General features: G+C 37.1%; 1 protein-coding gene across 2 annotated transcripts in view; it reads right to left on the bottom strand.

Annotated features, from left to right (window-relative positions):
* Window positions 1-231: 231 nt before the first annotated feature.
* Window positions 232-24623, bottom strand: part of SNX6 (sorting nexin 6) — a 29922-nt gene continuing 5530 nt past the window's right edge. For both annotated transcript variants that reach the window (XM_054826627.1, XM_054826626.1), the window contains exons 3-14: window positions 24250-24354; window positions 22884-22994; window positions 21176-21297; window positions 19067-19190; window positions 17633-17728; window positions 16190-16295; window positions 13661-13736; window positions 12331-12370; window positions 11058-11144; window positions 9962-10121; window positions 8902-8987; window positions 232-2118 (exon numbers count right to left, since the gene is read on the bottom strand). In XM_054826627.1, the coding sequence (XP_054682602.1) occupies window positions 2065-2118; window positions 8902-8987; window positions 9962-10121; window positions 11058-11144; window positions 12331-12370; window positions 13661-13736; window positions 16190-16295; window positions 17633-17728; window positions 19067-19190; window positions 21176-21297; window positions 22884-22994; window positions 24250-24354 (1167 nt within the window). In that variant the 3' untranslated portion in view covers window positions 232-2064. The remainder of the gene's footprint in view (window positions 2119-8901; window positions 8988-9961; window positions 10122-11057; window positions 11145-12330; window positions 12371-13660; window positions 13737-16189; window positions 16296-17632; window positions 17729-19066; window positions 19191-21175; window positions 21298-22883; window positions 22995-24249; window positions 24355-24623) is intronic.

Consider the following 24623-nt stretch of genomic DNA (forward strand, 5'->3'; position numbering starts at 1 on the left):
CCCGCGGCCTTGTCCCGGCTCAGGCCGCCTGCAGGGGCGGGGGGCGGCGGCACGGCGCAGCAGGCCCCGCGCAGCAGGCCCCGCGCTAACCCCGCCGGTGCTGAGGCGGGTACCGGCCGCCCGGCCCCTTCCTTTTTCCCCTTGGAGTTGCAAGTCCTCGGGTCACGTTTTATTTTTCTTTGCAGTTCCAGAGCCAGGGGTTAGAGCTTTAAGAGACACACCCAATACCAAGAGGCTTGAAAAAAATTTAATGAGCTAGTAACACTGAACAACGAGGACTAAATCTAAAAACTGTTCTCACAGCCTACTTAAAATATTTACAATTTTGTTAACTGTATATACATCGTAATCTTTGTCTCTTATAGGCTATTTATAGATGAGTTCCTTAGGAATTATACCTGTTATACCTGGAAGATGAACAGCACAGTAGTATTGTAGTAGCCATTGCTGGAAAATAGTACAGCTAGTAGATGAGTTGCTAATAGCCGTTGGGCACTGGTGATCGAAGTCTGAGGCTAGGCGTAGGCAACTCAACACACAACGCAAACAGCACGTTCAGCTGAGAAACTTCTCGGCCTTTCAAATGCTCCGATGCGCAAGGCAGCAGGGTAAGTATACTACACTGGGCAATTCACACGATTCGAGGGGAAAAAAACACAACCCCAAACAAACCGCACACCTCCGTGCGGCAGTACAGGGAGTCTGTAATCACAGAGACGTTGACTTAGAGTGATCTGCATCTCCAGACATCCCCTTCACCCAAATTTCTGCTGCTCCACTGAGGTCTACAAATCCACTTAGAGCAGCAGTCCCACTGTGAAGAGCCATTCATCAAGTAAAGCCTCATTTTATGACATCCTGAAATTACACAACAGAACAGCACCTCTTGGAAAAGTTTCATGGTTCAAGAGAGACAAAAGCAATACAACAACTTGATCCACAGCTCTAAGTTTTAAGTGCAGTTAGCAGAATGAGATCTCCTTTTCAGGCATTCCTTTATTGGGTATACCTTTACTTTTTATCTTCTGAAGCAAAGCTTCTTATCTGTATCAAAGTGGGGTAGTATTACTTTTTGTTGACACTTTATGCAATTTCTCAACTCCCTTCTGCTACTTTATTTCCCCTTTCTGGAAAGAAACTCAAGAAGTTCTCTGAAAAGCATTTCTGCTAAAGAAATTGCAGAGTCAGCCACCAAGCTCCAAACAATTTAAGTACAATGGATAGGAAAGTCACAGACAAACGATAGACAAACAGATAAACCTGAGAATGCAAGTGAAAAATTACTGGGCGAGTATTTAGTGTCAGACCAATCCAATACTTACTCAATGGCTTTACAGGATGAATAGAGAAAAAGCTAATTAAATTAATCTGATTTACTAGAAAATATTAAGCTTACAGATGATACAATGTCTGCATAATTTTAGAAAAATCATTGATCTCATGGTTTATTTTACAATAATTGGATTAGTCTACAAGTTAAGGCAAACATACTAATGTATTTGCTTTTCTTTTTAAATCATAGTTACAAAGGTTACACAAAGTTCTCCAAAATTTCTAAGAAATGTTCACAATTGAAAAAAAGATTAAGTTTCTTGATATCGGTACATGGGAAAAAAAAAACTAAGACAGTGTATACAATGCCATTATAGTAACAATATTCAAATATCTAATGGTAATATTTAGGCCATTTGAACAATGTGCTTCAAATGGTGAACTTTAGAAATTACTTACAAAGGTAAATAAGATTGGCAGCCATATCATAGTATTCATAACATGAACATAATTATATTGGCTATTTTCACAAAAACAGAGCATTTAGTTTCTGAACAATGAAAGCATATAATGATTAAATAAACATGAATATGTACGTATAACAAGTATACTGTTGCTTCATATGATCTGGAGCTACTTTCAGGTGTTTGTTTTAATTCTTTTGAAAGAAGGAGCTCGCTTATGCGCACTTTGTCAAATGTTTTCTCCAGGGAACTGTAAATGCCTATTTAAAGTCATGAAAACAAAATCCAGAGGAGGGCAGCCCTTGTTAGTGGGAGGACGGAACGTAGCTTATGTGTCACCATTTAACACTGCCAGGCAGCTCTGCAGCAGCTGTAAGTTACCCTGTGAAAATAAAGAAAAATATGACCATGTTTCCCTACTTTCTTTTACACTTGTGGCAAAAAGATGCTTTTTAAATAGCAATGACACCACTAAAGCAGAACAGACAGGTATTAAGCTTAGGTAGAAATATTTATGTGAGTAACTTTTATCTTAAAGAGTTTTTTGAACATAGGAGCACTGTGTCGTGGAACTAACCGGAGCCAACTGTGGATTCAAAAATAAGCATTTAGTACCCTTTTCATGTTTCTTCACAAGTTTCTTACTAAAGATCTAGTCTGGCCACAAAAAACTATTCACTGTAGAGCACTCTCTTAGCAATGAAATTCAAAGTTACAAAGTTTTCATTTTTTATATAGTATTGCCATTACTCTGTCACTGGAATATTAATCCCAAAGCAGAAGTATTCATATCTTATACTGAATTCATCAAGTGTTGACCAATTCACAGCACCCAGTATCTCCCTGCTCTGTTCAAGGACGGGCCTTGTTTACATGCTTAGCCAGGTGATTTAGCCATCAAAGGTGAGTTTAGCCATTAGAGCCAGAGCTACAGAAATTATTATCAGAACATTAACTAAGCTTCATCTCTAAGGCCCTTCTTTTTAAACTCCTGTAGGTCAGTTTTTAATCCTACTTAAAGCATCCTGACTCCATCATAAAAACATACAGGTTTTCTTTCAGATTTCTGAATTAATTTACAGAACTGCACTTAAAAAGATACCCTTGTGAATTAAGCAAATGTGATTGACAAGCCAGAATTTACTTTCCAGAAAAAAACCAAGCAACCAACCCAGCCTGGTATTCACAGTATTCACATTGTTTTGTGCATTCATTTATGCTTAGATCACTTTAAACTACTAAATCTGTACTAGGTTTGTTCCCAAATATGAAATCTCTGTGTAAGAAACAATGTTAGGTTGTTGACAGTGTTAAGAGTAATTCCTATCAGGGTCAGATAACATGCAAGAACAAAACAGTCTGAATGCCCAGTTATAAACATGGGAAAAACTGCTTCCTTCTAAGAATGTTTTGGATCCAAGAAGAAACCTGCAAAGAAAACTTCAAACAAACAAAAGCATGTAATTAAACAGTATCAGTATCTGTGATTTGCATGTCCTTAATAAACAGTCCACACAAATGGACTTTGTAATTTGTAACTCTTACTATTTCAGTTGAAAGCATTCCAAGTGACCTGTGGTAGACAGGTAGAAGGACACTTGTCCTTCAGCCCCAAAAGGTAAGAAATCATAATTCTATCATCCATTAAGGTTCTTGGAACCCACATTAAGCAATGAACTAAATTCAAGGATTCAAAGTAGAAGACTGTGTCTAGTGAATCCTTTTCAGGTTTTGCTCCAGAAGACAGCAATTTCAGTTATGGCTTCAACAGCTTTTTGTCCTTTTATGCCTATGCTGGCAGAGGACAGTCACAAGCTATTTAAAAGGCTTGCATTTCTATGATGCAAACAAGTTCGATATACACAACACGCATGGGGGCTTGGTGGGCCATCTTTGTAGTGTACAGGATTCATACATCTAAGGTCTCTGTTACTGAACAGCTGATGATGGGCTGTAGTGAAGTAATGAGTGAAAAAAAATACTTCCGTCTGAAGTCTTCAGTCTTCCAATGGAATACTTCAGACTGAAGTACAATTGTGGACTGCCCGCACATTACCTCTACCAAAAGTGTGACAGTGATCTTTTGGCCATCTCTTTACAGCCCATCAGCAGCATGAACTATATTTGCAATTCACAGGCCACTATGTAGCACTCTATAAAGAAAAGATGGTACCAAGACGTCCTTTATACATCAGTCATTTCCAGACACAGCCAGCCAGTCTACTTAAATTTTCCAAATAGGCAAATCATTCATTTTCATTAGATCAAATTTACAAAGTTCACACGAACAACCTTATTTAAATTACAGTAAATCAAGGACAATAGAGGCTGTGATCCATTACCCTTTCTGGCTGCAACATCTGACATACTTGACTTATATCAGCATAGCTTGAGAAAGTCCTGTTAATTCAGATTCAGAAGAGTGTTTCTTGCCAACTCAGCCTCCTAAGCTCTAGATATTACAGTTATTGGCAGAAGCATGGTGACAGAAACATCCTTTTCAGGAAAGAAGGACTTACTGACAAAACATTTAACCAAATCCCTTAGCACTGGATTTTGCTTACTCCCTTCTTCTGTCAGTTCCAAACAGACATCTGTTGCTAGTAATGCAACAAATTCTTTTTCCACAAAAACCCACAGAGGCAAGAACATATATATTAGTATTTATGGAAAGAGATGTTTAGATTTTTTTTTTTTATTATTTGAAGGAAGTGGCTATCCTACTCAGTTACAATTCATTTTTCAAAAGACTCTAAAAGTATAGCCAAGGCTACAAATGCTTTAAGTATATGACAATAACCTTAGCAGTTTCACCAGCTATCAAACCTCCCCTTCTTGAGCATGAAGCCCAACACAGGAACACCTCAAAGTCTAATTGCTTAAAATACTGAATAGGTTTAAATGCAGCTGTTGCACTAAATGCCCAAATACTTAATCAGGGCTCACATTAGCTACAGCTGCATGAAGTCACAAACACAGAGCTAGCAAAACAGAAGCTAAGCACTGCCGAGAGGGATAGTCAGGCAGAATGGCCATAGAAAAAGAAACATCAAGCTATTTAGTATAGGTCAGAGACCAAGCAGAATCTGAAGCTGCAGTTTGGCAGCTATTTTAAGTAAATCTAGGGTACGTGCTGCTGCTAAGGTGGCAGGTCTCTCTCATTCTCAGACCCTCCCAGCCAAAACTGTGTTTTGACACAAGGGATGCTGTGAAAACAAGACTGAAAGTAAAGCTTAGAAAAACCCAGAGCAACTTTTAGCTCCATCTTATTGCACAGCTGCACACATAATAGCACCAACATAAGGGAAAGGAACAGACTCATGCATCGTTATCCTTCCTGGCAGTAGTCTGCACTTGCATGAACTTAAAGCAATCTCAACCCACAGTCTGATGTTTAGCTTTTTCAAAAGTCTTGAGTTGCAACCAGGAAAGGATAAGAGGATTATTAACAGATAAAAACAAGTATTTTATTAGGAAGTAGTATAAACATAACTGGGCAGAGAAGGTGTGCTTAGTATTTGTATATACACTGTCCCTGATTCACTAAAAGCTTGATTTCCCTATCACTCTCTAGTCTTCTAGAACCACACAGCCAGATACAGGTCAGGAAATGCAAGCTGTCACTCACAACCTTCTCTCCATACTTTGGTCATTCTGACTTCTTCAGTGCAGCGATCTCTGTTTTGGGATTTGTGTTTTTCTTTCTGCACAGAGCAAATAACTTTCAGCAGTAAGTCATGCAGCAGCCTTCATTACGGCTGAATTCCTCCCAAAGACAGCCTCTCAGGTGAGTTCCCGCACCCATTGTTACACCAGATTTCACCTCCATGCTTTCTGTGCCAGGCAACTCCAAGCCCAGAATCATAGAAGGGAAGGCACCTTAAAGATCATCTAGTTCCAACCCCCCTGCTACAGGCAGGGACACCCTCCACTAGGCCACATTGCCCAAAGCCCCATCCAGCCTGGTCTTAAACACTTCCAGGGATGGGGCATCCACAACCTCTCTGGGCAACCTGTTCCAGTGCCTCACCACTCTCACAGTAAAGAATTTCTTTCTAACATCTAATCTAAACTGACCCTCCTTCACCTTAAACCCATTATCCCTTGTCCTGTCACTACATTCCCTGATAAACAATCCCTCTCCAGCTTTCCTGTAGGCCCCCTTCAGAAACTGGTAAGCCGCAATTAGGTCTCCTCGGAGCCTTCTCTTCTCCAGGCCGAACAATCCCAACTCTCTCAGCCTGTCCTCGTAGGAGAGGTGCTCCAGCCCTCTGATCAGCTTTGTGGCCCTCCTCTGGACTCGCTTCAACAGCTCAATGTCTCTCCTGTACTGGGGCCCCAGAGCTGGACACAGTACTCCAGGTGGGGTCTCACAAGAGCGGAGTAGAGGGGCAGGATCACCTCCCTCGACCTGCTGGTCACGCCTCTTTTGATGCAGCCCAGGACATGGTTGGCTTTCTGGGCTGCAAGCGCACGCTGCCGGCTCATGTTGAGCTTCTCATCAATCAATACCTGCAAGTCCTTCTCCTCAGGGCTGCTTTCAATCCATTCCTTGCCCAGCTATAGCTGTGCTTGGGATTGCGCCGACCCACATGCAGGACCTTGCACTTGGCCTTGTTGAATTTCATGTGGTTCGCACAGGCCCACCTCTTCAGCCTGTCAAGGTCCCTTCTGGATGGCATTCCTTCCCTCCAGCGTGTCGACCACACCACACAGTTTGGTGTCATCGGAAAACTTGCTGAGGGTGCACTCGATCCCATTGTCCATGTCGCCGACAAAGATGTTGAACAGTGCCGGTCCCAGTACCGACCCCTGAGGAACGCCACTCATCATTGTTCTCCACTTGGAAGACACAAGGCTAGACCACTTCAGGAACAGATGCATCTGCACAACATCTAGTCTGCAGGTAGTCATTCCAGGAAAAAAACAAAAACCAACCCCAAACACAAAACAATCCCACAATAGAAGACTTGCAGCAAAAGCCTGCAGCAGCATTATCTGTTGCCCCCAGCCCCTGCCCCCCAGTTAAGTTTTTTGCTGGAAAGAGCATTCAGACCTGAATTCTGTAATAATCCAACTCAGATCTGCAGAAATAAAAGCACAGCAACCAAACTGATCCATCTGTAGTAGCTTGTTTTGGATAAATATGAAACACAGGCTTTGAAAAAAACAGAACTTTCAAATCTAGTGAGAAACAGAATATCCTTTCATTCAACAAGTCACAACATTTAACATTTCAAGAACTGCCACCCTTAGTCAAAATGACCTTTTATATTGTAAAGCTTTAAATATTCAAAACTGTCTAGTGAATCTGACAGTGCTCCATGATAAAGTAGGTGAAAAGGGTCAGCAAAAAAAATTCACCTTCAAAAACAGCGCTACAGTTCAAAGTTTCTATTACTAATAAGGAGCATATAAGGCTGTAAAGTTACTAAGACAAGGTAAGTCACAGACCAAGACAGACTATCTGAAGAACTACACCTTAAACACAGACTGTGGTGAAAAACAAAGAAAAGCTAAAAAAAATTAAAGCTCTTCCAGGTAAACTGAGGACACCAAGAAGTGCATATCAAGTAAGTTGAAAACTAAAGAAATTAAGCATTTCCCCCCTGCCTTCTGCAGTTATTAGCTGTCAAAATTCAAAAGCATATTACTACAAGATTTTGACTTGCACAGCGAGTTAATACAAGTGATTCTTTAAGGATACTTTGGAAGATTTAGAGCCTTTTTTAAGCATTCCATTCCAAGGCATGTGGGGACTTTAGTAAGGGTCAGTTACAAGACATGATGAAGAGGCAATGACTGAAGCAGGATAGAAACGCTGTGGGTTCATTCCCATATTAAAGCATGATATGGCAAATCAATAAAAAGCTGCTGCGACTGTTCGGACTATTAATTTCACTAAAACCTGTAACCAGTACATTCACGACCAAACATGGGGATTTCTGAGCGATTCACGGCTGGATATAGACAGCTGTTACACACAGGGAACTAGGAAGGCTGAATTGTGCCAAGTATTATAAAAGGTTTTAATATTTTTAGGGGAAATGTAGCTGAATTTCTCATATAGCGCATTAAAGTAAGCACTGTTCATCTGAAAAAGGAGCCAAGTATTCCAGAACTTACTGATTACTTTACGAGCTAAATGTCCCACCAAGCTGAACTTAGACCTACAAAGATTAAAAAAAAAGAGTCCCCAAAACAACCCTTTTTACAGTGCATTAGTTTTATAATGGGTTTGGCAGAATGAAGACTGATGCTGTGAACACTACTGAAAAGAGTGTAAAGCAGCAACAAGTTAACTCAGCAACACTATCCACCGCTTATCTAGTCCTTTCAACAGATATATCCCGAGTTAATTCAAAGCTTGGTAGTACAGCACTTTCAGATTTGTGATGAGAATGAGAAATGCTGAAGAGTTGACTTTTAAAAGAAAGCTGCCTCCTGCTACAGGACAGGACAGTTAAAATAAGAGACTGTTGTACTTATCTATGAAATCAGAGCAGCTAACCTGATTTAACCAAAACGATTAATTTCATATAGATTAAAAGAATCAAATACATTGTGAAATTTAAGGACAGTACAGACCCCTCCGATTCTTTTCCTGCAAAAATTTATTTCACTGAAAAGTCTATCTGCAACATTCCTCTTTTGTTAACACTTTAAAGGCAAAAAGGTTCAAAAAGCGTACTCAGAGTAACACTGATCTGACTTCAGATAGGCCTGTGTGATCTCATGCTTAATAGTTAGCCTATCCTATACAAGTCCCCAACATCTGGATAACAGGAAAAAACACTTTCTATCTCACAGCAAAATGGTGACATGAGGTTTTAAAAGTAGGCTGGTATGCAAACACTGCAGCTATAAATAAAAATACAAACAGCTAGAGAAACATAAAACTGAAGCCAAAATTGTTTTCAAGGGGATGAGTTTTCCAAAGGCATCTACAGCACACCAATTCCTCAGAAATATTTCATCTGTACTTTCCCTTCCCACCACTCTGCCCATTATTCAAGAAAGTTCACCTCTCTGGATGATGCTTACCTTCAAATTCCCTTCCTGAATGTGAAATGCGTATCATACAACAAATGTTAGCCATTTTGGTTATTCAAGCATATAATATTTAAAATCAGTTGAAATACAGGCCAAAAAGGACCTCAATTACCTTAGCATGCTTTAATTCCAGTTCTGCTAGTTCCACCAGATTTTTTCTGAATGCTGCAACTCTTCTTGTCTTAAAGTCTATCAGTTCTATGGAAAATAAAAATGGATTCATTAACAGTATTATTGCCAGTGCCCTCAACTGTTAACAGACTTTCCTTCAGGATGAAAGAGTTAAAGGGTAAGAGAAGGGAACAGGAAAAAAATCAAGTTTAATCTCAGCACATTCTGGGCTCAACTGTTGGATGAAAGCAAATCAGTTCCGCATCTCTAGCTAACCTTTTGTGGACACAAAGCTATTTTGAAAAAACGACTGCAATGTGGATGCTTTTAAACATTTAATTCTCTTATTCCACCTGCACTGTTCTTTAAAGGCTGATATATAAAAGTATCTAGGGAAGACACTAAGCTAAAACTAGCATGAAGAACAGAGGAAGCAAGTATGCTTTATGGATATACCTTTGTGGCTAACAGGAATCATTAATCAGATTTACTTTTAAATGATAAAAACAGAGGACTATGGTCTTTACACCTTGAACAAACCTACCCCAGATGACTACTAACTCACAACAATCTTAGCCTAAAGAAAAAAAAAAAAAAAAAAGAGTAAGTTTCCAGGAAAAAGACAACATGTGAATAAGGTTCCTTTTCTCTAAAGCTACTGTAATGCTGCAACTTCAGTGAAATCTCATTTCATGATCTCTCCTCTTTCTAATGTAGCATCATCTCTGCGACAGACTGCTGCCTTCACAGCAGAATGCATAAAACCAAAAGGAGAATTTCAATAGTTTAAAAGTTAGGTTTGCCTTTACTGCTAGCAATTATCACTTTGTATCCTATCCAATTCATACAAAAAAGTGGTTAACAAATAATTTGCACTTAGACTTTGCTTTGCCTAATGGAGCCAAATGAAAATATCATTTCAACTTTCTAAAATAAGTAAATACTGATTAAAAGATAATTGTTCAGCTTAGGAAACAGAACAAAAATCTATTCTCATTAATAATATCCTAAAATCTGTTAATTTTGAAGTTGTAACGTAGAATCAAAGACCACCCAAATACCTTGTTTTGCTGATTCAGATATTTTCTCAAATTTCTGACAGCATATTTGCTGAGTAGTTTCAGCTTGCAGTACATCTTTATTTTTTGCTCTTGCTTTATCCAATGCCTTATTAGCATTTTCATAATCCACTAGTGACCTAGATCTTCTATATAGGAGATCCTATAAAAAAAAAACAACCCAAAACCAACAACAAAACCAAACAACAACATAAAGGATAGAGTTTACAAGAATCTGCCTAAGGGTTTTAGTATATACCAAGTAATAAAAAAATTCAGACTAAAATTAGTCTTTCTTGCTGTATTTCAGTTCTCACTAATTTATTTGCATTCATTTTACTTCATCCTGCAAGTCACAGGAATGTCCATACTGGCTCAGACACGCAATTTAATACTGTTTGGTCTGCATCTTGTCTGACAGAGGCTAGCAACAGATGGCTTAGATGATGCTCCAAAAACCCTAAGAAGGGGCAATCATGGGAAATTTCACAGCTTGTTGGATTGGAAACAAACTATATTTAGATTATGTATTTGAAATACACACAGGGCCCAAGAAACAGCAGTACCATTTTTCATGCAACAGTTATTGCTGTGATCTTCTAACTACAGACATTCTGTCAAATTCTTCCTCATTCTGTCATGTTACTTCATCATCTTATATCAAACGACACTAAGAATGAAATTTTCTGTAGGCATAGAATATGAAATTTGGCCCACGTGTTTTTCTATCAGTACTTGCATGTCATCTGGAGTATCCATTTTGAATATTAAAAACCAGTAGAATTGCTTGCAATCTCCAAGCAGCAAACACTCTGCAAACACATAAATCATTCACCAACAGCTCTTCCACTGTTTTTAATTACCGAGGCCAAATCATACAGTCTAAGTGGATCACACAGTTCCAAATAGTCAGTCCCACAGTCAGCAACTGCATTGTTACCCCTTACATACAACAGTGATCAAGATTTACAGCTGAGGGAGAAACTGCAGGCTCACGGTGGCAGCATTTTAACCTATCTACTGCGTATTTCTCAAGATGACTCTGTTTTGTTTTTTTTAAGGAAGCACTATTTCACTGAACAAAAAAACATAAATTCACCTTAGCAGCTTGAGATTCCCTTAGGTAATATTTCAGAAGATCAGAAAGTTTAAGATCTTCATCAGCAGATACCCGGGCCTCTATTTTCTGGTAAAACAGTAAGTAAAAGCATCAATTTAAAAACATCCAGACTTTGGGTATTTACTTGTATTATGTAAATACAACATAAAATATACAACAGTACGTGACAGATTGTCTTTTTCAAAAACTAAGATCATGCATTTGTGACAGAATAGTTAAAGATGCATCATGAGAAGCAGTATTAGGATTTTGTATTAAAATGTAAGCAATAACCTACTGTGCAAGCAGTATCTGACAACTAGCTTTCTATTTTAAACAATGCTTTCTTCCTAGTTTCAAGTATACGTATCATACACAAGGAAAACAGCAGAGAAACAAAAACTTATCTTGTATAGAGTTGCACAAGAAGGTTTATGGGTTTTTTGTGGTCAAAGGAGAACAAATTTTTAAGGCACCTTTGCGGACTAGTTGTGTAACTGCATGTATTAAATGGTCTAAAAGCCCAATAAACTTATTTGCTTGTATTTGAAGCAGACACTTCTGCGATTTTAGAAACAGAGTCTGCAAGTGCATTTTTCAAATCTTAATTTAAAAAAAAATTCTAAAGGGCAACATTTTAGGTCAAAGCAAGTAACACCATTAACTTGATTTTCTTTAAAGTACGTATTTATGCAGATATAACTGTCTGTGTTTAGGAAATGCACACATTTTTCATTCAAAAGTTTTCCTGATAAGTGGCATGCATCTTCTGCTCAACCAAGCCAAACAAATAAGGCAAAAGAGGCAAGATATTTGAAAATCTGGTTAGGAGCATCAGCAATAGTATTTCTGAGTCAAATAATTGCAGAAACAGATCTTGGCTCCAGAAAAAAGCAAGGTGAGCACCATTTTCGGATTAAGGATTATGTTTCTTAATTTCTTTTTTCCGTAACAAGTTCTGCAATACCCACTAACAAGTATGGAAGGCCTCTAAGCATTTTAGAGGAACAGCAGCTTTACTAGTGTATTACATAGAAGAGAGGAAGACTGCCTAGAAATGTTTAGTAGACTGAAGACTCCTAAGGATCAATCATTTTACAAAACAGATGACTGAAATCTTATGCTTTTTCATGCCCTACCACACATGGCTTAAATACTTCATACAGAAGCATCCATAAAACATCCACATATTAGTGTCTAGTTGAAACAAGATGTCCTGACACTTGCAGGATGTACACAAAGAATATATCTAAAAAGGTTTCATAGTACGTACCCTTGTTTTGTCAAATAACTCTGATACCTTCAGAAAAAACCTGCACAAAGGAAACAGCTTCTATTATAACATTAATTTTAACAGTCTAATTACTTTCTAGAACTCAAAATATAATCTGTGTCTGGCAATAAAGACTGTAAAGGCATTGCTTAGAACTGTAATTCACAGAACTCAGAGAACATAATAGTTTCAAATTATAGCACTTCAAGCATCTGGGAATTGTACAGCTTAAGAAAAGGTAAGGGACAGAAAGCGTAATGGACGGATGGTTTTTACTAAAGAGTAATTGCACAGCTCCTCAGGGATTCTTTATGCTTCTGTGAATTAAATCCCAAACACCACTACCCTGGTTAATGGTCCTGCGCTATTATCAAGCATCCTTCACTCAAATTTGAACGTACTTTTCTTCACAGAGTAAACATGAGGCATGCCCTACTTGCAATCTGGGGAGGCTGAGCAACCAGGTGGCACGTCTTCAATCACAGGAGACAACACAAGGGTTCAGTATAACAGCAGACAGAATTATAGTCATACTATTTTGGCAGAAGACAGGAGTGATTCCTGACAGACCAGACTGGACTGCATCAAATCTCAATACTATAATCAAAGTAATCAATATGTAAGCTATCACCACATTTGGAAGTATGTCACTTTAATTCAGGTAAATTAACAAAAATAAGTTAATTTTCATACTCATCTCCTACCTGTCATTACACTAACTCTAATAAGCGTACATGTTCACAAGCATCAGCATCTTTAAGCTAGTTAGCTTTTACTTTCAGATACACTAAACTTGATATTGAAGCAAATCACTGAAAGATTAAAGGATAAACATCTGTACATAGAGACCCTCTTCTATTTTCAAAATTCTAGGGATCTCTGTAGATTTATTTTCCTAAAGGCAGTAAAATTGCCAGAACGGCAAAACTATTTTTCAAGATGTTGGTACAGGGAACACCCACAAAAATCAGTATACTCAGAGACCTGTTCTTGCTGCACATGTCAAAGCACTTAAAACACTTAAAAAAAATCCCAAAAAAACCTGGTGAAAGAGTTAGGATTTTTTTCTTATTCTATGAGGACTTTTCCATCTCATCCGTGTAATTTTTGACAAACTGCAGAAAACTATTTTTTTTCCAGATAAATATTAAAGCAAAAATATTAAAGTGGCCTGTTAGAAAAATGAAATACTACAGAAGAAAACCTGTTAACATGATGTAACTATAATATACTCTGTTTTTCTTACAACAAGAGAGCTACCAATCTCAGTAGGTCACTGTTAAGTCTGCTACTTATCAAATTCCCCCATAAGTTATTAACAATATCTTACTTGCATATATCTGTAGAGTCCTGCGTTCCTAATGCATATAATGAAGAACCAATTCTATTATAGTCATCCGCCACATCTAGAAAAACAAACAAGCACTTGTTTTACTATTTCATTCCTCCTCTTTCTGAAAATTTTGAATTTCCTCTCTTTCTTGCAGAGTAGGTGTTTTTTCTAAAAGGAACATGCTTTAACACAAAAGCAGGAATAAAATTTCAATCGTGTCCCTTATTATGAAGGGTAACTTCACAAAATAAACATGGTGCTCTCACAGAATCATGAAGTCTGTAATTTACCTAGGAATATTTAATACAATTAGCACCTGCTGGGTAAATTTATTGTGCAACTTTGCTAGGTGTTATTTTGGTGGAAGATGTACAAACTCAGTTGCTAAAGCCTGAATTTAAATCTGAATCTAAAGCTTTCTGGAAAAAAAAAAAAAGTAATCACAGTCTAACAATAACGAGTAAGTCTGTATTACATTTACTGTTCTCAAGCACACAAACTCCAAACCACCAAAATACAGCGCTGCATGCACACCTTTTCTAGTGCATGCCCAATTTTCAGAAAACTCTTACCTCATCAACAAATGGTCACTGGTTGAAGTAGCATTAGTGTTAAAGCATTTTAAACAATGAAATTAGAAGCAAAGATTGTAAAGAAGGCAGCGTAATTTGACTAGTGTAGTATTGCTATATAGTAATCATAAAAATTAAATCTTTGCACAGATGACTTTTTTAAAGAGCTTTTAGTATAAACTCAATGGATGATGAAAATGCTAACAGATCCAAGCAATGAACAGGAAAATACATTTGCTTGTTATTTTTGAAGTTTATATGCCTTTAAGCAGGTTTTTTTTTAATAACACAACCTTGTTTTATCAGATTGAGTGGGTCAACTTCCACTCAATTCATTACTCTGTACACCCAAGGGAATCAATGCAGTTGGTTACAGTGAAGAAGTGTATCAGGAAGCCATTAACCTCCCCTTCTATTCCTCCCATTTAAACATAAAAATAGATTTTCTGCTGGAAATAGGAAGTCAGTATCTTTGCAAGCCCTGCAGCTCTCTGTCGATCATAAGTTATCCATAAATGACAAGTTGCCCATTTCCAAAACAGGCTTCCCAGGTCACTGCTCTACTCCTCTAGACAGGATTTCAAAAGGTGCCAGTTGTCCCCATTTACAGTTTGATTAAAATTTGTCAAGAAACATCCTAGGTGATTTGAGTCTGAAAACCAGTGAAGCTTTGTCACAAATTTGATCAATGCTTTCCCATCAGATCCTCTACAACCTCATTTCTAACAATTTTCCTGGTTCTACAACCAATGTGAAAGGCCCTCTCACTACCTAAAATTTGACACCGAACTACCATGAATGAAGTTCAGTTTTCATTTTAAGAAAGCAAACAAAACACCAGAAACCACTTCAGGTGAGAATTGAATGAAGACATAGGGTCCCTTTGCGCTTCATTAAGCCATAACTGACTCTTCCCAACTCCTAGCATAGATACTAAAGCTACAAAAGACTCAGTCTTCATGCAACAGCAAGGGAAGCATCTGAAGTGTTCAGTAAATTCCTGGTTCAATGTCTCATTCAATATCCACTTTAGAGTCCTCACCAATGGATATTCATGAAAAGTTTGTGGCCTGGTTTTGCATAAGCTATATTACTGTAGTCATATTACTGCAAAGACAGAACCTGTGAGTCAGACACAAACGTCAAGAAAGTAGATAAAGCCTAGTAGTTCAATTTTGATTTATCCAGGCACAAAAACTTAAAATCAAGGGCAATAAAGGTTTTTTCTGAGCTTCTCAAAACACAGTAATCCTAAAGCAAACACAGTGGTCCTAAACCAAAGATTTTTCCATATTCTCAAATAAATGCAGTGCACTCGAGTAGACTATCTAGAGCTTCCAGAAATCACATTAGCTAGAACTCAGCTCAGGAAAAAAATAATTAAGTGGCAAATCTCATCTCAGTAAGATAAGGGGTCCTGCAAACCAAGCTACTGAATGTACATGTTCCAGTCTCCATTCTAAAAGGCTGAAAAACGGAAACCTACCTTCCCGGTCTAGAACTAATGGCCCAAATAGGAGTTTGCTGCTCAGCAAGATGAAGCAATGCCTAGCATGCCAAGAAACTGCACTCTTACGAATGCAAGCCCATCCAATCAAGAGGAATTTCATTAGGAGTAAAACCACATATACTACTATATTACCCACCTTTACACTTTAAAGACTGAGACTTCAAAAAAAATTATTACATAAAGTGTGTCTCTCTTCACAGGGACAGCATGAAGAATCAAGCTATCTTCAGTGTCGCATCAGGCTGTTCTTACTCCATCTAGTCTATTACAGCAAAGGCTAAACTTTGAAAGTCACGTTAAACTTCTTTAGACTATCCAAAGACTACACTTGGAGAAATTAATTAACTTCTTGCATGCAAAAAGAAAACTAAAAATTACTGCTCCTCATGAACTACTTCTGTACACTTTAGCTAGTACTATTTTCACCCTGGAAAAAGAACTCACTTTTATGTGATCTTGTCATTTTATCAGATTTGGCAGAGGCATCTTTGACTCGGTTGTGATATTCTACAAGGAATGTTCTTTCATGTTCAAAGAAGTCATCCACATCCTACAAAAACCAAGAACAATTTAAAAACCAGGACTTTACTGACTCTGTACAGAGCAATTGCAGAGTAAGTTTGCATATATTGCTGTTGCTGTGACACGCAATGCAATTTATTTTTGTCTAAAACATCATTTATGTAAACTGATTTCTTTTTCACTTATTTTATCATGATCTGAAGTTTTATTAAGAATTTATTAAGAATTAAGAATTTGTAACAAGCATCTTAAAGGTCTAGATAACTAAACCTGAAGTGAAGGAAATAATTTCACTACTACCTACCACTTTGGTGACAGAAAAATAGAATAAAAGTCAAGTACTTAATAAAGGGATGTCTACCTAGAAAAAGGGGAGGAGGGAAGAAAGACACCCATTTGCACAAATGCTGCAGTCATAGCAGAGACGATATGAACTCCTAGCTCAGGAACGCTGATCTTGCTGACAGATTTCTTTCAAGTTGGTAAATGTAGGTGAATTTTAGTATTTTCTATATTACAATTTGAGATATTTGGTTTATATTTATTTTTAAAAACCCTCTAAAACAGCACAAATGCTCAATACCATGGAATAGCCTACAACATGGGCTTTGAACAATGTGCTTATGAAAACTCCTTTTTATATTTTATATTTTATTTATATTTAGGTTTTTTTATATTTTTCCTCAAGTCATAATTAATCCATGGTTATTTCCACTTCCCAGCAGTTTTGAAACTCAAGATTTTACAACTAGGAATTTTAGCTCCTCTAATTTGCTTGCAAATGGAAAGTCACCACTAAAAAGAAAGGAGATCAAAATAATCTTTTGCCAAATTTATGCTTGTTATAAAACTAATCTTTCAACTTTTGGAAAAGTCAAAATGAAATTGATTTTTTGTGTGTGTGTGTGTGTGTCTCAGTTAAAGTCTTGCATCTACTGGGAAAAATGTCACCTCTACTGCTGCTCTTAGCTTTAAAACAGTAGAATGATGTCACAAGGGTGGTAAAATTCACACTGTGTTAGTAACTTCTGAGCTGCAGCAGTTGTCAAAGCTAGCTCACCTTTCCACTATATAAAATGAAAGGCCAGAACAAAAAACAGATTATCAATTATCTATGGATTAAATAAAATGCTTAATTTCATAAACCAGGGGAAAGAGTACTGAAAGCCCTCTTTCACAGAAGCAATCAGATAGCTCTCAGTTATCTTGCATCCAGAGCCACAGGTTCCTTCCCATGCTCTGCCTCTAATTCTTAAGTTAGACACCGCTATAAAAATCCATTTTTTGTAGCTATGTAAAATTCTGCTTTACTAAAAAGAGGGGGCAACATACATTTTAAAGCTTGGTATGTTAAGCAGTAATCACCTTTACTCCTGAAACAATGACACCATCTGCTGATTTAACCATATTTTTAAAGAAGTCTTCAAGTTTCTCTTTCTTATTTTTCCCACGAACACTCAACTGAAAAACAAGTTCATTTATCAAGTCAGTTCATATTCTGGAGGCAATAAAAGCTAAAAAAAAAAAACCCCAAAACAATCCAACAAACCAAAACAACAAAAAAACCCACCCAAAAAAGAACAATGAACTAGATACCACAACTTGCTACTCCTTAACCAGTTTTCCTGCTCTCTGCTTAGTCTTATACCCTGCATTAATGGGGACAGGGCACCATGCACCCAGAATGACACACTACCTCATTTACTAGGCTGTTCTTTATCACCTAAAATACTATTCCAGGAAAAAAAAAAATCAGCAATATTCTAGCACCTATAGATAATACCAAATATACAAAGCGTACATTTCAGTTATCAATAATACAGTATTTATCACGCACAGTATAGCTGTTGACTTAACCTAATATAACCAAGTTTTGCTCTTTTAAGTGTAGAATGGCAGATATTTGACTTTCAGAAAACAGAAGCATTTACCCCTCACTGCACTGAGGATAATGTTGGTTTCAGCCTCCTTACACTCTTCCTGTCCATCTATATTTGCCCAATTTAGGTAAACTGAGATCCTGAACCAGTAAGCATTTCTACATCAAGCAACAAGAGGAACGTCTGTAACATATTTTGAAGTTAAGCATGTACTCAGTTGAACCAATCTTTGGAATGATTTCTTCAACATTCAATGCTGACTTCTGCAATTTTAAAAAGCAAGTGAAAACTGTTTGCATCATATGAACTTGCATTACTAACTCCAACACCAAAGAGTTATTACGAATCCAGAAAGTTCTCTCCATTAACTCAAAATTGGATAGCAACTCAGTATGTAACATGTGGATAGCCACATTAGACTAGTATCTAGAAAAATATTAAGCAAATTTTCACCTACATTATTAGCAAAAAGGCTTTACTTAGAACATGTCATTAGAAATCCTCTCTAGTTTTGTTAGCAACAGAATTTAAACCACAGTTCCAAATCCTAAGAATTAGTGCTCTGTCTTTGTTGCATCATCCTTCCCCACAAAAAAAAAATTCAATCAAAGAGTGGACAAGTATAACGTCATGTGAAATCACCACCAAAAGCTAATCTTTTAATGCAAAACATATTGGATTCCCATTAATATTTTTGATGCTGAGGTTAAAGCACATCGTGCATTTGGTTCCCCAGGTGGCAGCAAAATGAACTCCTACAGACTAAATGAATTTCTAACTTTTACAATACAAATATGTCTGGTATGAAGGAATTGATCCAATCTGCTCCAGGAGGTAAAGCCCTCTTAATCAAATTTCCATCCTACCATAAAAGTACATCTTGATTTCTCTTGCCAGCAATTCAGTTTTCAATACTCACATCCTGATTATATTCCAAGAATACATGGAAATTTAAATCCTTTCTCAAAATAGGATGTGCTGCCACGCGACACAAAAACACTTCATGCATTGCAACTGTCTTCTTGAATATTGCCAAATATTCACTGAAAACAAGAAACGAGACAGACATAAGAATTTGACATGAAGCAATTAAGAGCAATTAAGTTTGAGATAAGCCTATTGAGCAGCTTTAAGAGATCCTCAGTAAGGATACAAAATTATAGCTGCCCTAGTAGAGATTTTCACTGCAATATTTGACATACATAAATAAATAGTACAATGTTAATACTAGGGGGAAATTTGAAGACCTAACATATTATGGAGAGACCTTTAATGAAGACTCAACAAATACACTCTCATTTTTAAGGCTAATTAACACAGACAGGTTTGCTGAAAGTGTAACCTCATTCAATTGTCCTTTCCCCAACTCCCCAAAAATCAAGAAATAGAGATACAGACTACAGTTATTAGGCACTACGTAGAGGATGTGCAAATTCCTTCCTCCCCATCTCCATCCCCTTGCCTATTTGCACCCTCCTTACTCATTCAAGTGTTTATGTAGTTTTGTTAGCTCTTTAGATAGCAGTCTTTTATTCCATGTTAAAGCACCTAGCCTTTTTGGGCTGAAGCTTATGTGGATGTCTTGCGTCATAGTGGTTCTAAAAGTGAAATTAAGTGCTGCATTTGGTACGTAGAACCGAAAAAAAAATATCACATTTAACCATGACAATCACATAGTTGCCCAGTTCAGCCAACTCAACTTTAAAGTAATTACTCATTTGTGATTTAATTAAGAGGAAGGCATTCTTATCAATACAAGTTTGCTAGAATCCATTTTGCTTCACAAATTCAATGAACAAGATGTAACTTGTCTAGAAATGAGGAAGGGGCTCTTTTCCCCATTCTGAGGTCAAACGGTGAAATAATAATCAACACTTTTGCTTCCACTATGTGCAAGGAGGTTAAGATTTACATACCAGCAAACCAGCAGGGCCAGTGTTGGGAGATGTTTGATCTCAGTGACAGTAGTAGTCATTCAGTGAAGACAAAAAAGGAGGATGCAGAGGATGGAGGTGGCAGTAGAAGAAACCCAAAGTGTTCTGTGTTATCCAACCCCTAACCAGACCACAAGAGAATCATGATCAGGGCCGCTGGAAAACCACAGATTCTTTAAAATCTATAGTGTTTTGCTAATTTCCAGTTTTCTGCATATGAAGTGTATATCTACTCTGCTATAAATCAGGCTGTACATAAGACTAATACAGAGCTTTTTAAGACATTTGCTCACAGCAGCTGGAGTTCGGAGAGAAAGCAGCAGTTCTAAGAGTTCTATGTACTTTTCTTGCCAATTCAGAGCTCTTGATAGAAGCAGTCTAGAAGCAGCGTAAATATACACTTGAAAACTGAAACCAATGACAGGAAAAAGATCAAAGAAGTGAATGCATGATAAGGAAAGCGGATGAAGCAAGGAGAAACTTCACCGTGTAACTCAATATGGAACAAAAAGTCTTAGAGTAGATATTTCAATACACATTAAATTCAAAGTAAGGGAAAATACTATTTTCAGGAAGTATATTCTCCTTGTGCAAAAAAAAAAAAGAGTGTCAAAAAGGTATTTTCTAATAATCTCCATATTTCTTGGGGAACAGAAGGTTGGCATATATGTTTACAGTACCAACCACATACAAAAATCCCTAGTTCAAACACTAGATGTATAAACATTAAAGTTTCAGTATGCTTATAAAATGTGGAACACCAGAACAAAGAAAAGATAGAGATTAACCTCCTCCCTTTGAAGGTGTTCTGTGAAGAAAAGGATCTAACTAGTTTTTTCCTTATAAAAGAACGTCCAAGAACAGGCTGATTTTTTTTCTCCTGTTTCAGAAGGTCTTCCATGAAATTATTTCTACAATTTTCCTAATGGCTCTGATCATGATCACTAGGATAACCCTGGTTATGTATCAACAGGATTCTTAAGCCTACATCTCACAGAGAACTACTACAGTGAAATCAGAAACATGGGACAGCAAACAGCATTAAAAGTTGAGGGATTAAAGGGAAAAAAAAAAAGGTCATCAAGTCTACATACGCCTCCAGTTCTTGTTTCATCTTGGTGAATTCCTCTTTAGTCATTGATCCTTCCCCTTCTCCAAGTTTCTGCAATTTTTCCCTTGAGGCATCAAAGTCAGGCCTGGGTGGTGCTGGTGGAATCTGGAATTGAATCAAATTTTTTTTAATTGCTCATCTTCTCAGTCAAACAACATCTATTCAGTACAGGAACTGTAAATTGCCTGCAGCTTTTTAATATATGGCTCTCTCATCATTCATTACAGCATTTATGGATAAATTCTCTCATTCATGAGTTAGACATGCCACATTACTGTACCAATTTTGGCCAAATGTCCTTGAAGATTACTAAAGAATTAACTAATGGCTTCAGTAGTTTAATTACAACAGAAACCAAATAATACATAGCTTTCCCAACATAATGAATTAAAATTTGAAACCATTATTTTATAATTAATTTTGTTTTAGCTTATTTGGTAAGGATTATTTCCTGTTTAAAGAAAAAAAGAAAAAAAAATTCCACAATTGTTTTCACACCATCCATTTATAGTTCCCCAAAACTTTAATTAAAAAAAAACCCCATTCCATATTGTTTGCAGGCACTAGTTCTTTCTTGCAGCATTGCTGACATTAAAGATACATCTGTTGAAATAACAAAGCACACAGTAAACAAGTTTCTAGGTTATTCTTGTAATGAAGTACATTAACATCGAAAGAGAAAACATCGCAAACTAATCCTGAATTGCTATCACTAAAGGGACACAGTACAAAGCTAAACTATACTTCAATTTTAGTTCACTGATATTTGCCCATTAATGCATTACAAAAAAGAAAAATCCAGCATCGACACAGTCAACTGTGCAAAACCAGTTATTACCACACTGAAAGTCTAGTCACTTTAAATAGTTTTTCTGACAAAAAAAAAAGACTAGCTCAAGAATGGTATGACACTTCACAGATTATATTCATCATAATGTACCCACTAGTCAATTAGAAATATATGTTTACCTTCTGAATCAGTAGACATGTGTCCCCCCCATATACACAAAATGAACACCTAACTTTCACACCAAGATGACAAATATTCCTATTTGTAATTAAAGTATGAAAAGCAGCACACATTTTTAATAGGCATTATTGTAAGGTGACTATTTTGGGACGACTGTTCCCCGGAGGCCTGAAATAAACTTCAAACCGTAAGTTGTTAAGTTGTGTATTAAGGTTCTCTGTAGTTCGAGATGGTATTTGCATTGGGTTTTTTCGCTCCAACTGATTTACGGTAAAATGATTCTGATCTTCACAATGAAAACTGGAAAAGTCTAATTACTAGAGCTCGATTACTGCATTCTGCCATTCCAGCTAAAACAAAAGCAACATGAAACTTGTAACTACGTTAAACATTAGCTTGAAAAACAATACCACCAAGTTATACAGTTCACCTATCTCCCACACTTTTAACAAGGTGGACTAAAAATACACTTGGATACAGATTAAACTACTCACTCCTCAGGAGTGAAAGGCAAGAAAGCATGACAACTACAGTAACTTTCCTCCAAGCTTGCTTCAACCATTAATTTTGTATAATTGCATAAAATGAACCATTAGAGCATCTGATCTGATTTTAGAAGGAATGAATATCTGCCGTTTCCATTGCATTTAAAAGTTTTGATACACTCCAGCGCACATGAACCAAAGCAGCGCACATAAACCAAAAGAACCATAATACTTACAATATAGCCAGCATAGTCCTCATTCTCAACAAATGAATCATGAAGCCAAATAAACTCTTCGTGTTGCCGGACAACAGAAAATTCATTTTGTTTGAAATTCGGTAAGGAACTCTAGAAGGGGAAAAGGAGGAAGAATCATAGGGGGAAAAAAAAAAAAAAAACCCCTTTACAACCCAACCGAAAAAAACACCAAAACAACCCCCACCCCCCCCCCAAAAAAAAAAACCCAAACCCAAAATGTTTTTCATTACTATATGAAAAACACCTTGAAGGAACAACTAATATAGCCCTGTAAAATTAATCTAATCATCCAAGTAAGGATTTGACAAAAAAAGTTCATACAGCAATAATTACCCCGTCTTAATTAGTACAGCAATCAATTGAAATGGGTTGCTCAAAGAGGCTGTGGAGTCTCTGCCCCTGCAGATGTTCAAAACCCAAATGGACAAATCCTCAGCAATGTGCTCTGCTCCACCCTGATTTAATGGTGGGAGTGAGGGAGGAGATGGGACTAAATGATCTCCAGAATTGTTATTTAACCTCAACAATTCTGTGATTCTGCAATCGAGAGAGAGAGAGAGAGAGAGAAAAAGAGAGAGAGAGAGAGAGAGAGAAAAAGAGAAAAAGAGAGAGAGAAAAAGAGAAAAAGAGAGAGAGAAAGAGAGAGAGAGAGAGAGAAAGAGAGAGAGAGAGAGAGAAAGAGAGAGAGAGAGAGAGAAAGAGAGAGAGAGAGAGAGAAAGAGAGAGAGAGAGAGAGAAAGAGAGAGAGAGAGAGAGAAAGAGAGAGAGAGAGAGAGAAAGAGAGAGAGAGAGAGAGAAAGAGAGAGAGAGAGAGAGAAAGAGAGAGAGAGAGAGAGAAAGAGAGAGAGAGAGAGAGAAAGAGAGAGAGAGAGAGAGAAAGAGAGAGAGAGAGAGAAAGAGAGAGAGAGAGAAAGAGAGAGAGAGAGAAAGAGAGAGACCATAAACAAGCAGTAACTAAAAATGATTCTTGAATGTAATTTTGTTATGAAATATATTTTTAGAATGTGAAACCACAGCTAATCTAATAAAAAAACTATACTGAAGAATATTGAGGTGTATTGATTCTACCTCCAAATAGGCCAACTAATAAGCATGGGAATGCATGACAACACATCAGTACAAAACCAATGAACATTACCTTTCATCTAAACAGATTTTTCACTCCTTAACTTTTTAGCTGTTTTTTTTCCTTTCGCACTGCAGATACACAGTCTCTTAAACATGAGATAATGCTACCTTCTCATTTCCTTTGGATAGTGTTACACTTGTTTCAATAAACAGTTTAAGCAAACTTTCTTTTCTGTATAATTAAGAAAGCATTCAGTGTACAAACCCAGGCTTTTACCTTTGTATGGACAGTGAATTTCACTTTGTCCCTCTCACTGAGTGCATCTGAGATATCCACTTGCAGAGCAGCATCAGTCTGGAGATCTACATTTATTGCTCTAAGCTAAACAAAGAAAAATCTATTTAGCTTCAATTAAAAGAAAAACCAACCAAAAAAAACCAACAAACCACAGTTAATTCTATTTCCCTTAACAACCCTGATCCTGCAATGCTGTACGTCCTTAAAAGACTGAAGATAGATTACAATAAAAAAAACAACATTAAAAGACTATTTCCAGCAGAAAAAGAAATTCCAGTAGTACTCCTTATGGCACACATGATCATACAAATAATTACTGTACTCCTTGTTAGTGCACTATTGTAATTTCTATG

The sequence above is a fragment of the Grus americana genome, chromosome 5, assembly GCF_028858705.1.
Source record: "Grus americana isolate bGruAme1 chromosome 5, bGruAme1.mat, whole genome shotgun sequence".
In the NCBI taxonomy this organism is placed as follows: Eukaryota; Metazoa; Chordata; class Aves; order Gruiformes; family Gruidae; genus Grus; species Grus americana.